General features: G+C 31.5%; 1 protein-coding gene across 2 annotated transcripts in view; it reads right to left on the bottom strand.

Moving 5' to 3' along the window:
• The window catches only part of NCAM2 (neural cell adhesion molecule 2), a 492,766-nt gene that overhangs the window by 105,885 nt on the left and 367,871 nt on the right, over positions 1–19,010 (bottom strand). For both annotated transcript variants that reach the window (XM_067034950.1, XM_067034951.1), the window contains exons 10-11: positions 6,714–6,901; positions 3,032–3,128 (exon numbers count right to left, since the gene is read on the bottom strand). In XM_067034950.1, the coding sequence (XP_066891051.1) occupies positions 3,032–3,128; positions 6,714–6,901 (285 nt within the window). The remainder of the gene's footprint in view (positions 1–3,031; positions 3,129–6,713; positions 6,902–19,010) is intronic.

Below are 19,010 nucleotides of genomic sequence, written 5' to 3'. Positions count from 1 at the left end.
GTCCCACTCCTAGAATCGGCCAATTTTACAAACACCCCTGGTTACTCCCAGTGAAGAAGTGTGCTTAGAAACCAAGATCTGTCTGCCAAGTACGCTCTTTTGTTATTGGGATGTTGTAGCTCCCAAATCATCTCAATGTATAGAATTTGCTCAGAAATTGTTTTCTAAATCACATGCCTGGCAAAAGAAGCTCCTAGTAGAAGTGGCTGAACACACACACACACACACACACACACACACACACACACACACACACCACCTTCACTTCTTTTCTCTATCCATCTATGTACCTAAGACCTGAATACCCCCAATAACCAATCATCAGCCAAGGATCATTCTAATTTTTGCCTTTTCCCTATCTTTTCTCCAAAGGTGAAATAGCTATATTAGCCATGCTAACCCTACCGACTTTGCAGAAATGAATCATCGATCACTGCCCCCACTCCTTTATTTAAAATCCTCCTTACTCTGATTCAGATTCCAATACTCCTCTCTGGGTTGCTGTTTCTGTTTTTAAAGAGGCACATTCTTTTCACACAGCCTGGGACCCAACACTGAACCACTGAAGACCCCTTAACTCCATTCATTCCCTTCAGGGTCTAGCACCCTATGCCAGGCTGCTGTGCCCTACCCCATCCACATACAAATGCCTACCTTGCTCAGAGGTAGGATTTAATTATTCAGGAGGGAAAAAAGGAAGGAAAGAAGGAAGAAAGGAGGGAAGAAAAAAATATTTTTGATGCAAAATAATTTAAAATGTAGCTTTTCCTTTTTTCACTGAATATGTAGTACAAAATTTCATGCTAAATTTTGCCTGTTTTAATTTATTGCTCTTTGGGAACAAAGCGATATGTTACAGTGTAAAATAACATAAGTCAAATGAACTTGACCTTTTACTAGGTCAAATAGGCCAATGACATATTGAATGGTGATGTTACCATATATTTTGAAATATTTAAATTTCTATATAATGTTTCTCAAAATATTTCATTTAAAATCACATTATACTTTTAGTGTTTGAATTCTGTAGGAAAGATTAAATTTTATAAGCATTAAATAAAGGAGTCTCCTCAAAGGAATCATATTCATAAATATTGATAAATAAAGGTATGTTTCCCACCTAAGATACAGTGTCTAATTCATTTTTATATCTTCATAACAATTTCAGTTGAATATATCTTTTCTGAAACAAAGTTTTAGCCTGTATTAGTCACAAAATTTTGGAATATGAGGATAATTGCAGTATTTGAGAAATATTTCCGATAACATAATAACTCTTATCTTGAATGAACATTTTCTGTTTTTTATTATAGTGGGAAAGAGGGAAACTCACTAATTTCATATCTTCATTAGAAGGATATGTATAAAATATATTTTTAATGAAAAAATATTACTGTAAGTAATGTGAGATATGAAGGTACACAGACATTAGTATTTCCTTGAATTTAATAAGATTGTTTAAATATCAACAGTATAATGTTCTAATTTTCATATTTTCTCAGAATTATGATCTCTCAAAAACTGAAAAAAAAATTTGGTCATTTATCAAGTTTTACCTTATAGAAAACTGGGTCATATACATTACCTTGTAAAAAAAAGGTAATATATAACAGTACATCAGTATTAATATAATTATCCATAAATATATAGAGTAATATAATAATCATATATCTAGTTATTATTTATAAAAAGTTCATACTAATTACAAGAACACTGCCTAATTTACTAAGGCTTGGAATTAATATGAGTAGTGAATTCTTCTCACTATTACAGTTGATACTTCAACTTATTGTCAATGAATTTGATGTGATTTAACATGTTTCATTTTCCTAGAATTTAATTTGCTTGTATTATGGTTTATTCAGATGCCTAAATGTGTAGCGTCTACTTCAAATGGCTTTCACTAAGATTAGTTCTCTAATGACTTCCTGGCAGACAGTGCACGGTGCTTTATTCCTTCCTTATTTCATCCCTCCGGTCTCCTTTCCCTTCTATCTTTACCTCTCATCTTTACTTTTTCCTTCTTGTTTCCTTCCCTAAAACCCTTTCACACAATCCTTCTCTCCCTTTTCCCCCAGTGTAGTAAAATAAAACTTGAATTGGAGTATAGCAGGTTTTCCAGTTACATAATAATTTGATTATTATTAGCTTTGTAAATTTTTAAATTTCTCTTTTGATCTTTACAACTAATGATGTATTTTGAGATATATTTACAAATCAAAAGAAATAAATATCATTCATAACAATATAAAAGAAGAGTTACGTATTTGAACTCTGAAAAAGTTTTAAAATATTTTCATGGAAGTTATTTATTCTATCAAAACATAAGATTACAGTAATTTTCTGATATTTCTTGACCTGGAATTAGAAGACAATAGATCACATTTTTGCATCATCTGAACTTTGCAAAGCATAAAAATGGATATTTCCAGATTCCTAATAAGTCTTGTAAAACATGACAAATTCTATAACTATATGTGCTTGTATATACTCACATAAATATAAATAAACACATAACAGGGTTTCTAGTTAAAGTAAATTTTAATCTACATGATATTGTTTTTATATCTTTAAGCTTTAAGGGAAGAACTGGAATGCTTTTATATATACAAAATGAAACATTTCAGCAAGTTACATAACTCTAAATTTTCGATTTAGCTTAAAAATAAGGTTATTATTTGTTCTTTCAAATTTAGAATTTTAAAATAGACTAATTTCATTTTCTCTAAAGATATCTTTTGTTTTTATTTTTTGACAAGATTCTTACTTTACATGAAATGTAATTTGATGTCTTAAGACATACGTTTCCTACTTCTTTCATAGATGTGTCATGTATAAAGTTGGGGGAATTAGAATCAGGGTTAAAATTAATCTTGAAGTCCTCACTATATATCAGATACAACTGTTCTAAATTTTTAAGCACCAGTTCTTTGTTTCTAATAATAACCTGTATCAGGATTATCAAAATGTAAACTCTATTTGCTTCAAGAAATATTTTATGAATTCTCAGAAATTACTGTGCTATACTTACCAGCCAAAGCAAGAATATATTCTTGAAATCTTGTTCCTATACGGTTAGTGGCTGTGCAATTATATCGTCCAAAGTCATTGTCAGATGTAGGTGCAATCTAAAATAATTATAATAATAAAAATTCACAATTTTAAAACAATATCACAGAAATTTTAAAATAGCCTCTATCATGACTTACCATCTTTATACATATTCAATTATTCACAACTCCCTGCCGTAACTCTTTTTTCTGTCCTTTTAAGATGTAATCCATGGATCTGTACTACCCATAGGCCCAGGTAAATTATAGTTAGTCTACCAAATTATTAAGTAAATGCCAGTATTTTGTTACATATATTGAATAGAAAAATCATTAGATATTTACATATGAAAGTTCAGAAAGCAGTACACAGTTTGAAAAATATGTAATCTGTAATTGTTGCAGACCTGAATTTGAAAACAGGAATCTTGTACCAAAAGCATTGTTAACTCTTTGTTTTCTAGGTTGTAGCCTAAGATCAGGCAGATTTAAAGTTAAGAAAGGCTCGAAATATGTCAGCTTTCTCTTCCTCTTATGACTTTATTGAACATAAAATACTAACAAAAGATGAGGACCCATTTAAAAGAAAAATCTTTCCAGGCAGACACTTTGCAAGGAAATATTGCCCTTGTGTAGAAATTCCTGTAGATAGGCACATTATCTTGATATCTAATAACAGTATCTTGCCTCCATTTCTGTTCAATTCCTATAATTCTCTTTCAGTTTAGGTGGAAAATAGCTGACCTCAGTCCTTACACATTTGAAATCCATAATTAAGTTAACATTCTGGGATTCTACTGCTGAATGGTGGGACCAACCCTGTAATTATAATGTACCGAAATTCTGAAGTATCAATTCAGAAAAGAGATTTGATGATAGTAAAGATATAATTTTCAATCCCAGTTACTATTATTAAGAGAGAATATGCTTACAACAAGAGTTGCTGTTAATTTCAAGTCTGTCCCCAAAGGGGGAAATGGTTTTGTGATAATGGGAGGCTATTAACTAAAAGTGCAATTTTGAGGTCCATTGAAGATAATAATTCTGAAAGAGTACAAAAAAGCTGTGTCATTCATCTTCTAGTCAGCTGTCCATCTAGGAATAGATCATACGTTTAAGGACTAGAGGCTTTAACAGCTCTTATATAAGTACTTCTAAGTGACTAAAATATTCATTTTTCATGCATTCAGGTTTTAATAAATTGGGTTAATTTAACTCTAAAATAATTTTACTACTGAGAAAGGAATTTGACCAAAAAAATGTCTTTATTCTACAGGCATATGAGAAAGTCATTTGCATAGCCCATAGGGAAGAATGTGTACTGAACTCAAAGACAGGATGGCCGTGACAAAGAATCCTGACTATTGCACAGCTCCTCAAGATTAATGAAGTAACTTAAATATACCTATTTTAACTGGAATAAAACTTTAAAAAGCTCAATTCAGTTGTTTTTCTGTTCCTGGGAGTTTGCCTATCAAAAGATAAAAGCTTTATAATTTTATCTGAAATAATTTCTTTATCATGTTTTATGATTAACAAATACAGAAAATACCCCTAGTAACACAGACTATTAAAAACACACAGATCTCGACAACTGGGCCAAATCATGTGCCCTGCAGTATATTTGGTGTATTCTAGGAAAGCAGTAAAGTCCAATAGTGGTTGTACACCCAATCCCAGCACAGTGAAAAAAGATAATTTAATCAAAATAATATACGACAAAGATACATAATATATATTTATTTTAAATATTTAAATGTTTAAAATATGCGGATTATTGTTGATATTTATCTAATAAGTGCTAGAAACATCTACTTATGATACCACTTCTTCATATTTTAATATGCAGTCAAAATCAAGTTTGCTTCAGATGTTGGGCTTTGATAGAATATAACAGAATAACAAATGTGGTTTTGAACACCAAAATATAAACTGAGAGTACAATGTTAATAAAGGAGTTTGCAAGTCTTTTCCCTAAACCTTCAAAAATTTGATTTCCTCTTTCTGTATATTCCATGGTGAGAAAATCATTTATTTAACCGTTAGCACCTTTACTCAGGGCAAGGAACAATACAGATGATCCTGAGCAGAATATTATTCCAATCAACCTATTAGAAACCTCCTGCATCCAATTTTGTTCATATATTGCAAAGTTGTCCTCTTACCTCAGGGGAGTGCCTAGGCAAAACAAATGAACAAATGTGGATGTCCTTTAGAAATGCATTTATTGGTAATAACCCAAAGGATTTATAGAATGTTTTGTTACTTTCAAAAAATCATAAATTAAAAAATGAATATATGTATTTAATCAAAGAACCTCAGTTTTATGCTAGGGTTAAATACCTAAAATTTCAATTGAATCTGGCCAAAGTCTTTGTGAAATTGAGCTCCCTGTCAATTTGTCAATAGTTCTTCTAGGGCTTCCCTGGTGGCGCAGTGGTTGAGAGTCCGCCTGCGGATGCAGGGGACACGGGTTCGTGACCCGGTCCGGGAAGATCCCACATGCCGTGGAGCGGCTGGACCCGTGAGCCATGGCCGCTGGGCCTGTGCATCCGGAGCCTGTGCTCCGCAATGGGAGAGGCCACAGCAGTGAGAGGCCCACGTACCACCAAAAAAATAAATAAATAAATAAAAATAAATAGTTCTTCTAATACAGATACCAAAAAACAAACAAACGGAAAAAAAAACCCAATTTAAATTGAAATAGATTTAGACAATGTGGCTTAATTACCGAACAGTGAGCTATCCAAACATTTGGGGGAAGTGATAGCTAAATCATTCTATCAACTAAATGTTTCACTAAGTCCATTTATTGGGTGGAAGTGTTAATATGGCACCAATGTGAATACCTTTAAGTTAATGCGGTACGTATCTCAAATGTTATTCTAAAACATGCATCTTTAAAATTTATGTATATTGAATTAGTAGAGAAAATGTAGCATGTTTTTAGCTAGAAAGGTTGTTTGGGGAAGATTCCTAATTGTTATGAAAGCATCATAAATTGGGAGGCTTCATGATCATTGTCATAGACTAAAATAAACTTTGGAAATTGATATTTACACATATAATCTGCAATTATTAAATTAAAGGTATTATATTCAAACATAATTTAAAGGCCAGGCACTTGGCAGTATAAAAGCAATTATCTACAATCTTAATGTAAAATAATAAAATAAAATTAGGCAATTAACAAGTAAATCTGGTTTATTTAGGAACGTGTAAATATGTAGCCAGTAGATAGCATTTATATATACCAGTCTAAGGAGCATGAAGGTGTAACCACAGACTCAGTATCCAGTAGCAACACTGAAATTAAACATTTGGCCCTCAATAACTGACAAATTACTCATTCTTTCTCCTTATTTTCTTCCTGATATAATTGTGGGTTTTTTTCCAAAAATAAATTCATGAAAAATAATGGCTTTTGCTATATACCCATATTACTATATAAGTGGTGAGACATTAACCATTAACAAACCATGATCCAAATGCATAAAATTTCCCTCAAGTAAGTAAACATGAAATATATACAACAGGGTATATGTATATTATAGGATAGAAATATATATTATATATTAATATACTAAGATATTTAAACATGTTCTAAAATAGTAGATAACTGCTAAAATAATACAATTTGTTGATATGTACGTGAAGACTTACCTCTAATATTATTTTTCTCCCTGCACTATATGTCTTTAAATTAGTGGTGTTTTTAGCTGGCAAGACTAATTTCTCTCTTCTCCAATGGACTGATGCTGGTGGATTAGATTTCACATCACAGCTTATATTGATTGGATTTCCTTCCCAAGAGTAATAAATTGTTTGGTTTGATATGAACTTGGGAGCATCTGTAAAGCAATATAATATAACATTACAGACCTTTTATTTAAGAGAGTCATTTAATTAGTATAAACAATAGTAATCATTACTGACTACAAAAAGAAGCCACAGCAATTCTAATTTCATATATTTAATATGTGATATCAGAAATAATGAAAATATATCATTTCACTGTTTCATCAAATCATTTTAATATTAATATAAAAATATTCAGTCAGCCAATTATTAAAATATGAAATATTAACACTCAGAGTTATTTGCTTTTAATAATCTGACAAAAATTTCCATGAAGTAAATTAATGGCTCTCTACATATGTGAAATATAGTTCTGAAACAACTCATATTATGAAGTGAGAGTTTAGGATAAACAAAATCTGTGGTCTTGTGCCATTTTTTTAACTTTATCCTAGTCATATAATGTTTTCTATAAAATATTTTAAGGCAGATATAAAATCTAAATTGAAATGGCAATATCACAACTAAACAACAAATATTTTCCTGAAATGTCATTTCCAGTTTTTAATAACCAGGTATGTTTAATTTAATCAAAAAAGTTAATTTGAATATTAATCAGTTTCTATAATGCTGTGTCAATTGTCAAGCCCCTACACCAGACCTCTGTAATGATACGTAAGAGAAAATAGAAAATATATTATAAATGCATTACATCATTTTATTGAAGAAACCTAATTTTGAAGACACAGACACGGTTTTCAGTCTTGTTCCATCCAAGAACTATGACATAGCCCAAATGCCAAGCAACCATAACTTCTTTGAGTCTCAATATCTTGACTGTATAATTGAGAGGATTCATTTTACAAATTTCTACATAAAAACATACTCTTAAATTAAGTGGTAGCTAAAACGTTGCTGGTATTTATACTGATTATTGTTGCTACTAATATTAACTATTTAGAACTTAATATCCCTCATAAGTTACCAATTTCAAACTGCCTAAATTAAACCTTTTGTTTTACTACCCAAATTACTTAAAGATGATCTTCTACCAAATTTGTTATATCAACAGATTATATATCAGATATGTAATATAAGAATTATAATTTCCAGTACAAACGCACAAGTTATTATTTAAATATTCTTGTCCTATACATGTTTTACTGTATGCTTTCAATGCCAATCTCACATAGAAGTATGAAATGTTTATTGAATGCTTTCTATATGACAGTAAGCTTATACATTTTATTTCATTTAATCTTTTTCATGACTTTGTGAGGAAGGTGTTACTTTGTCATAAGCATGAGAGATCCGGAGTAAGAGCTATCAAGCTTATTCTAGTACAAAGTTGTAGGCGTGGTATGTGAATCTGGGGCAATTTTAACTGGGATCCATTGAATTTCTATTCAACCCAGGAATATTATAATATTCACTACTAGCAATGTGTTGGTGATGTGGACTTTATGATACATTACTGAGGAGAATATATTTGGGACAATTCCTCAGGAACACAAAAGCCTTTAAAAAACTTTGTAATCTTCATTCTGCAAACTAGTCTTAGATATCTCTCCAGAGAAATAAGTAGAAATATTATCAAATGTTAATATAAAGGACTTTTAGCACATTGTTATTTTAATAACAAAATCTCAAAACAACTTAATGTCCCACAAAAGAGGATCAGATAAATAGTGACACATATTGGCACTTAAGTGTGCTAATATTACACAGATGTATCTGCTTATGGTTTTCCCGTAGCTGCAATGAGTCTGTCCTTCCATTTACCTGGCTGCCTTCAAAACTAAGCTCCACGGTAACTTAACACAGCCTTTCCACAACCTTCAATTGTGGGTTAGTTCCCTTACTTTGTTTCCACAGATCCTATGCTCTCCCTCAGCATGGTCATAGAAATTGGAATGATCTATTGATATATGATTGTTTCTCCACCAAATGATCTGAATCTTATGAGTTTAACAGATAAAGAAGATATGGTATATTGGGGTGGGGACCCTGCCAGTTCCAACGCCTCCCTTGCCTGGAGTCCTTTAACCCGGCTGTTAGCATTTTAAAGAGGTCCCCTCAGGAGTTCTGGCCGCTGACTAAGGGCCCCGTCCCCAGCTGGGACCTCCTGGTAAGACTACAGCTAGGGATGTTTGTACAACCAAAGACTCTATTTTGTGCTTTAAGGAGAATAAAATTGACTTCGTTAAAAAAAAAAAAAAGGAAGATATGGTATTGAGATATATATATATATATATATATATATATATATATATATAAAATGAATTATAACTCAGCCATAAAAAATGAAATCTTGCTATTTGTGACAACATGTATGAACCTAGAGGATATTATGCTAAGTGAAGTAAGTCAGACAGAAAAAGACAAGTACCATATGACTTCACTTACATGTGAAATCTGAGAAACAAACATTACAAAACAGAAACAGACTCATAGATACAGAGAACAAATTTTCAGTTGCCATGGGGAAGGAGATTAAGAGGAAGAAACTTCAAGTTATAAAATGAATAAGTCTCAAGAATGTAATGTGTGTATGCATGGCCTGAGGAATATAGACAGTAGTAATAATCTAGTAGTAATTTTTATGGTGATAATTAGACTTATCCTGGTGATCATCTCCTGATGCGTAAAAATATCAAATCATTATGTTGTACAGCTGAAACTAATGAAATATTGTAAGTCAATCATACTTTAATAAAATAAGATTTGTCTTGGTCACTATTATATACCTGATGGCTTATGCAATGTAAGATGCTTACTTGGTTCTCTAAGACTGTACATCAAATTTACTGGATATTAAACTGTCGGTTAATTTTTAATTCAGTGGTTCAGTTAAATTGAACAGAAGGTATTTTCAAGGAGAAAAGGAAAGAAAAAACTTTTTCGAGACCTGGGAAGATTAAATGAAAAACCCAAGAATGTATAACTAATTAGGGTGCAACTGTAAGAGAAGCCAAACTTCCCGATATTCAAAGTCAAAGTTAAGCTACATCTATATCCATTTCTAGCTCTAGCTCTATCTATAAGATATTTTATCACTGCTTAATCTATATGAACTATAACCTCTTTAGAATTAGAATATGCTACAGAGAGGTTTATAACTAATGTATTTGCATATAATATATATAGCGCAATATGAAAATCACACACATTAATGTAACTATTAATACCTCACAGTCTACTCTGTCCGAAACATAGCATCTGTGTGTATGTGTATTATATTATTATAATTTAACTATAAACTTAGGGCATAATTTGGCTTTTCTGTAAAAGCAAGCAATTGCCACTAATTGCTTGCCTGAATGATCTCAGTGGGAATTTAATTTGGAATTACTGATGCTGCATGCAAACACGCTACAGGCAAAACATGCTATACTGAAAGCTACATTTTAAAATGTATTTGAGGTGTGAGGCAGGAAAATACTGATAACTCCTCTCTACAATAAAACAGAAACTAAATTCCTGTACACTGTATGCTTTGTAAATATCAAACCAGTAGCAAGGCAGCCATAGTCACTGGCACAAGGTTGGCATGTCAATGAAGTCTAACAATTGATATTGGGCCACTTTTTGGAAAAGGATGTACCTCTGGCAGAGGCAACAGGTGAAGACTTCAGGCTAAACAAATGTAGCTGAATCTCGGGTTGGTAAACCCCAAATTGTAATTTTCAGAAAATTAGGCCTTTTCAGAAGAGTAAGGCTTTCACATCATGAGAGGCTTGAAATGCTGTACGGAGGAAATACATTTTGGCAGTTAAAAAGAAAAACAAAAAGCCTAGAGGAAGGAAAGGAACATACCATGAGTAGAACAGTGGAAAGACCAGAGTTGATGAGATATATATATATGCAGATTGGAAGATAGGCATAGACCAAGTTTCACCTTAAAGTTGCATTCTTTGTCAGGTTTTGTGCCCTGTATTCTATGCATAGGGAAAATTAATTCCTGACTATATGAACTATAAAGTTTTGGAAACATCTCTTAAGGTACTTTATGTCCCCTCAATCCAAATTAAAATATTTTACAAAGTATAATGCATATAAATAACTTTATTGGAAGAACAAATTTTTTATCTGAGCAGAGTTGAGAAGAAAAACAAGAGAAACTTGAAAAGTGACAAAATCCAAGTATTTCATTCAAGCTCCTTAATGCCTATGTCCATGGCCTGCTTTTATCAAGAATCCTGTTAGGCCAGTTTAGTAAGAATAACATTATCCTTGAAATTTAATCAAGTTCCTGTTAGTAATTTTCCATCCATTGACTCTTGTCATTATGCTCATTATGTTTAATCTTTCTGCTTAATTGCAGCAGTCTGGACCCCTACCGCCACAGTTTTGAATAAAGTTTTCCTTACCATTTTTAACAAGTGTCAGAATAATTTCTCTTTGACAAAAGAAAGGGTACTCCCAAGAAAGATAATTAAAAACAAACAAAAATCCTAGCTTCCCTCTCTTTAAGAGGAAATGACAAAGACAGATCTGAAGCAAAAGTGACTGTGATAAGAATCATTGAGTTGTTTTCTGTAATTTTGTACATGTGAAGTGTTAGAGTTAGAATTATTTTTTAAATGTATCACACACACAATAAAAAGTATACTCCAACCAGACTTTCAGACAGGAAAGATGGGAGATTTATACCCAACTGAGTGAATTCATCAAGTTCTCATTGCAAGAAGAAGAGATCTTTGTGTTTATAGTATCTAAATGTGAACCAAGCTAAACTTGCAACACTTGTGCACACAGTCATTACAAGTTCTGCAGAACTGGGCAGATCTCATAAGATCTAATATCTGGAAAGGAACATGGGAATCTTTATTTTACATACGAGAAACCTTGTTCTGGGATACTTGGGAAGGCTGTGGCAGAGCCAAGATCACAGTCTTTGGCTCTTTATATTAATTTCATGAAATCACACTGCTATGCCAGTTATTATATTACTAAGTATAAATATATTCTCAGGGACTACTATAGATCATTAACAATGTTATTCAACATTGGAATTAATGTTTGAAGTTATTATACCAAGTAACCAAGGAAGCATTTTATTATGTCCTGTATACTATATTTAAGCAATAAAGTAAAAATGTAATGCAGATTAGAATGATTTTAGTGAAAACACTGCACATTAGTACACCCACTTATGTCCAGGTGATGCCAAGAATGTGAGATAATTAAAATAATCAGTTTTCCAATTTCCATGCTGATGTACAAGAAGCTAAGATATAAAAAGAAATATATTCTGGGGAATGCCAGTCATTTTCCCCACCCTGGATTTTATGGCTAGAACCATGTTTTGGCAAAGTATTCTTGAATAAACAGTGCTTAGATAAAAACTCAGGAAAATTAATCTTACATATGAAAAAATAAAATCTAAAACTAGAGTAGGAGAAAGAGAAAGAGGGAGAGGGAGGGAGGATGGGAAGAAAGGGGGAGGAAAAGAAGAACCAGGACAAGAAGACAATAAAATATATTTTGCCTAGTTGTATAATTTACATTTTACAAATATTTCCTGATTTCATCCTACGTTCTCTTCTGGGTATTGGGAATCAAACATGGAACATGAAAGAGAAGCTTCCCTCACCCTTTTGGAGTTTTACTCTATTATATATGTTCTCTCAAAATTATTTATTTTATAACTGAAGATAACTTGAGATAATTCACAGGTTATGTTTACATCAACCTCAGCAACAAGACACAAAAAACTGAAATAATAAACTATAAGATTGTGAACAGAGAGATAACACATTGTTTCCATATGAGAAAGTCAAAGACAATCCCCTAGATTCCAGTTTGGTAACTTTAATATACCATCTATTTTGAATTAATAAGAAATATAATGTAGTGTATAAAGTTAATTTGGTTACTGCTTATATACAAGATTTGTATTTCAAAGGTAATTTTAAAGTAGTGTTGTCTAGCTTTCTTGTGATTAAGAAATTATGAATATGCTAACTCAGAGTACTTTTGCTCTTGATCAAGACAAGTAAATTCTTGCACTAAAAAAAAAAAAAACCAAAAAAATTGCCTAAAGTAAATGGAAGCTATCATCTGACATCTCAATAAAGAATAAATTTTATCCGCAAGTGGGCATATTTACTAATATTTTAAAATATAATTGTCTTTTAAAACACTTAATTTTATTTTTTTAAATGAATTTACTATATAATTTTTACATCAAGAAAATTCACAGGAATTTCCCAAGTAGAGCTCAATATTCAACTTCTTGTTAGGATATTGATTAATAAATTAGGTTATTATCTGTTTCCAAATCACTGTTGAAACATTAATATGTGAAAATATATTACATTGCTTCCATCATTGTTAATTCCAACATGTGCTGGGCAATCGCCAATTTGAGTATGGTGTCTTCATATCTGAACCTGATAGTTACAGTTTATAGATATTTTGCTAAATTATACTTCACATGTATTTTACTGGAGTATATACTGCCCCTATTAAAAGAATGCTCTAGACTACAACGAACACTAAGGGGAATTTGTTAATAAAAATACCATACATAAGATATAGCAAAAAATGCTAGACATAAGTGCAAAAATATCTTCCATATTCTAAGAATGTCAAACATAAATACTAGCATGTTTCTCATTCTGCACCTTTCTCAGCAGTGAAATTCTGTTTCTTTCATATGTAAATGAATATATATGTATATTCGTATATTCATATATATATGAATTCATTCTACAGTGAACACAAATATGCATTATTTCAGGGGAATTTTGAGTTACCTGTTTTATTTTTTGGGAGACATTAATTATTCAGAACTAAATTGTAAATTCCTTAATTTTCACGTTTTAAAAATTTAAGTCACTGTACATGAAGTAATATACTTGAGAGTTAAAAAAACTGTATTACATTTTTTCTTATGTTTTCAGGAAAGCAAAACTCAGCTTTAATTCTGACAGTATAATGGTATCATATATTGTACTCGATCCCTTAAACAATGGCTTTATTTTTATTTGAATTTCTAAATTAGATCCATGTTACCATGAAAAGGGTGATGCAATTCTGTTTTTTCTACATACCTTACTCTTACAATAACTGGTTTAAAATTTAAGTATACTCTATAGGATATTGAGAGTAATTTGCATTTTGTTTATGCTTTGGTTGTATTTGGTTTGATATTTTAACTGTTTATTTTTCCATTAATTCCATCATCCATTTCAAACACTGCTATCGTAACGTGTCTTGCAAAACAAAATATTAAAAATTTTCTAAATATTAATGATTGAACTGATTATACATTTCTAGTCAAAATAATATCCAAGTTTGTGTCTACTGACACTAAGCACTTAGCAAATGCTGGATATAATTGTTCAGCTGTAATGGTTTTGTCACCCTGCCTTTTTTCCTCAACATTGTATTTTGCATTTATGGTGGAAAAGAATCAGATGCCTAAGGCTTCCTCTTAAAGATTCTGAATGTGAACCTCTGGGAAGGGCAGCCACTGCACTAATTATCCAAAATTATTATTGTGTGCCTATGTTATACTAAGCACTGTTTAAATGTGGGGAATTCAGGCCAACAGGGAATCCTTTCTAGTGGATCAGGCAGATGCAAAAACAAATAACTATACCGCAAGGCAATGCATAGCACATTTGAAGTAGAATGCATAAGGTTCCTGTCTCAAAAGGCATTAGCATTGGCCCTAATTAGGATGTGCAGAGGAGGCACAGGGAAATCTTCCCAAAAGAGGATGAACTTTAACCTCTAACATCTGTGAGCACATGAAATGTGTTGAACACAGTGCTAAGTGATTCCCATTGATTGTCACAAGTCTTACAGTCAGAATCTGGACACACACACACACAACAGTAGATGAACTACACTGGAAAAGAGAATTTTGCAGTTGCTGTTTATAAGTAAAATACTGTATTAGAAATAGCTTCAGGCCTGCCATTGAATTTAAGTTCCACCTCTGCCAGATAGCAATGAAGTTACCTTTGTTTTCTGTTTATTAATTTGGACTTTAGGTTTTCTTTTCTTTCTTTTTTTTTTTTTTTATTATAGAATTATTGAGTTGAACTGGTTTCCTGAATCTCTAAGAATCCAGTAACATAGAAAACATGAGTCTGGCACAAATTTTAAAAATGTAGAGAGAGTTATAATATTTACCAATATTATATTTACCACATTGGTAAATATTATCTTTGGCAGTAAACCATATGAAAGGTGACATTTGCTTTTGGCTAGAATTATATAAATCTCTTGGGTAATGCTAATTGTTTCATGTTTTTTAGTCTCTGGTACATGTACTCATATGAATATATATATAGGTGTTGAATATATTGAATATATATATGTATTCATGAATATATAATGAAAATGAAGAATAATCCCACTTTACTAAATATCATTTTAATAAGTTAATATCTTTAAAACCAGAGAATTCACAAGAGAAAATAATACAAGAGGTCCTAGGTGGTGAAAATATTGGAAAGTAGATTATTTTTAGGCTTCCATATCTTCTACTTAATGGTTATATGATTAATAAAAATGCACCTATTACTGCATAGATTGTAAGAAGGAGATTTTGTAAAATTGGATGTAAAGTGAACAGAGACTTTAAAAATCAAGGAACTATGTTCTCTTAACTATTATCACAATGGAAAGATCTAAGGAGACATTATTTAGATTTAATTAAATGGTAGCTGTATAGACTAGAGCATTTCAATATACTTCTATCCATGACCTTGACTAAAACTCTGATTTAAAGTTGCCAGCCTAAGAAGAAACAGCAAAGCTTGTCAGTATTTGAATCTGTCACTTCTTCAAAGTTGGAACCAGGAAACTCATATTCCAGGCACATCGGGAGACGTTAAAGAAACTTTTAAGACTGGCTTCAGACTTGATGTCGAGTTACTCCTGTTTTGATAAATGCCTTATATTATTTTATTTCTTTCCTTTCCTTTCCTTTCCTTTCCTTTCTTTCTCTCTCTCTCTCTCTTTCTCTCCTTATTACTGAGACTTAGAGCTGACAGAAGTCATCACTGCATTCCTGTCACTGTACAGGATTTGCTGACTTGATTATTTGCTTAATACAAGCTTTTCACTTTCTCTTGTCATTTCCTCTGAGGCTCTGAAGTCTTTTTTTCTTTTTTTTTTTTTTTTCCTGAAAACACAGGGTGGCTGGTACCTGTGACCTGTCTTAACTCTTGTTGAGTGCTAGCTGGATTCCTGAATTCTGCCGGCATGTGAGAAGGCTGGAGCTGATCATAAAACACATCACAAGCTGTGGGAACTGAAATATAAAAATCTTTTACTTGAATTTTTACAGGTTCATGATTAATTAAATCAGCCAGCTCACTTTACAACCTCACTATCTACAGTACTATCCATTTTGTGAATAAAATTGAAAAGCATTATTAGGGTAAGCTTTACAATCAATGAAAAATAAATTTAAGTCTTTTAAAATCATATTGTTATGACATATGAATGGTCCTTGTAAAACAGTACTGGGATTAGAGCAAATCTGTCTTGCATGCTCTCCAGAAAATTTACAGACTTCAGTAAGAACACTGTGCTCTCTTGAAGTCATCATACTTCATGGTATAAAATTTTCAAATTTTTCTTTAATATTAAAGTTTAAGAACTACAAATACTAGCTACAATAATTTTATTTTTTAATAGAATATTCTATTTTAAAAGTTTTGACATTCATTCCTCACCATAAATCGCAGTATATAAAGATACCATTTGCTTCTCTCCATGCTATTATATATCTGGTCAAAGCCATATTCATTACCTGGTCAATTTTAGAAACCCCATCCTGGCTTACTGGCCTACTAGTTTCTATTTTAAGATAATGCTTAAACCTTTCGGAAAGATTCTTTTCACACCTCTTAAATCAAAATCATTTATGATGGTTTATAAAGTTCGACACTAGCTGGCCTATGCCTACTTCTGTGACATTGTCTCCATCCAGATCCAGATTAACTTTGTTCCTTAAACCCTAACCATCCCTGACTCTTTCCTGCTTTCAGCCCTTTGTACTAGCTGTGCCCCCGTCTAATGACTTTTTTGTATATTTCATCTTAATGTGGTTGTGTGTTTTCCATCCCCCTAATTAAAACATAAGTTCCATGAGAGTAAGGATGATGTTGCTTTTCTCACAGTCTGTACAGCACCTGAATTTATATTTGACACTCAGTAGATAGTAAATAATAGTTAACTCAATGAATGAAAACCCAGGACAAGTATGTATTCTATATACTATATACTATATAGTATATATATATACTATATATATATATAGTATACTCTATATATATATATAGTATACTATATATATATATAGTATATATATAGTATATATATACTATATACTATACTATTCTATATATACTATCACTCCATTTAACAGAGGAAGAAAAGTGTGCCAATGTTTGCTTGACTCTCCTAACATCACAGAACTTAGTACTTCAATCCTGGGTTAATCTATAGTAATACCTTGCTTTTCACAGACTCTTACTGTCTATTTTGTGAAGAAGCCAGCCCTTTAACTTAGCTAAGAATTAACTGCACATGTTTTTTTCTTTTAAATATCTAAAATACCTTGACACTTTTTTTTACACTTTTTTCAGTCACTGAATTTTCTCATTTGATTTATGCTGAAGGAAACTACCAAGGGAATAAAAACTAAAATATCCTTTGGCACATTTAGAGGATAATTCAATTAATAATTTCATAGATTCAGTTCTACTGTATGTTCACTCATATGCAGAATCAGCTATGGCAATTAACTGGGTTCAGTCCATGTGTCATGGGAATTCCAATGGCTACACGGAATACTAAATTAGATGTGTACTTACTGCCAACTAACCATAGCACTGGGTGTGCATTTTCTGTACTAAATTTGAACAGCCAAGTTATGCATAAATCTCAGCATATTTAATAACTCTGGAGTCATAAGTGTCATTTATATTAAGATATACCTATATGTGACTTCTTAGCATTTGCTGGGTTTCTCTTTAATTTGTTGTTAGTGATTTAAGTACTAAATCACTGTTTAACTTTCCTTACTGATCATAAGAAAAGTTTGATCATAAGTAAGGTGAATTATTCCTCCTTCTACTATTACTGTTCTTTCTCTTGTCCTAATCTCTTTCTTCCATAAAGCATACATACAAATACTAAGAAAAGTATTGTACTACTTATGGCTATTCTATTCGCTATTGTTGCTTTATATAATTGAAATCTCCAGAAAAGCCTACAGTATTTTAAAGATTATATTATTATGCACAATTTCATGTGTAAATTTAGGATACAAAGCTTAAGTGAGTCTCTTTCATAAAAATTTCTTTAACACTGCTTCTACAGTGTTAAATTCATTTTACAAATAACAATAATATTAGTTTCTTCAGAATCTGATTTAGAGGTAGTACATTTTGTAACTTATGTAATCTGTGCTTATTAATGTCAAACAAATTTAAAGTTGGTCACTATCATTAAAATTGAAAAGAAAACTATCAAGTAAAATGTAAATTGTTTATCTAGTGATTTAATTTGATGTCTAGGTTGTTAGTTTTATATGAGGTAAAAATAGCTCCACAAATTTAATTCATTTCTTAAACTCCCCAAGTCTATCAAACCCTGATGACTTAAAAAAAATCAAAAGCAAATAAAAACACTTCCACTGTTGTATCTTAAAGTCCTTGGTTGTGCATTCTAGAATGTTGCTTATTTTATGCATAATGGAATGACTAGGTCACAACAATAGAAAACAAGCAAGAAAAACTCAGTATTATTGTCTTCATCACCATCATCATCAACAACATCAACATCATCATCATCCTAATAAAAACAAGACTGGAAATAATGATGATGATAATAGCTAACACTGTGCTTATGACTTAGTTATTATTTTAAGCATGTTATATAATTAGCAAATTTAATCACAATGAGATCACATTATCACCGTTTAACCTTTAAATTTCTCCCCTTTTAACTGAAAGACTGAAAAGTAAGGAATTATATAAACCTTTTCTACATCCCTTTAAGTCTCTTAATTGAAAATTGGTAACAAATTGGCACATATTTTTAACTTTCAAACAACCACAGTATTATTTAATAGGACTTAGATCACAACTTCTTTCTGCTTAACTATTGTTTATGTTGACAAACACTTTA

Source organism: Kogia breviceps, chromosome 5, assembly GCF_026419965.1.
Source record: "Kogia breviceps isolate mKogBre1 chromosome 5, mKogBre1 haplotype 1, whole genome shotgun sequence".
Classification (NCBI taxonomy): domain Eukaryota; kingdom Metazoa; phylum Chordata; class Mammalia; order Artiodactyla; family Physeteridae; genus Kogia; species Kogia breviceps.
Note: the sequence above shows the minus strand (reverse complement) of the source record. Positions and strands in the feature narration are given on the sequence as shown.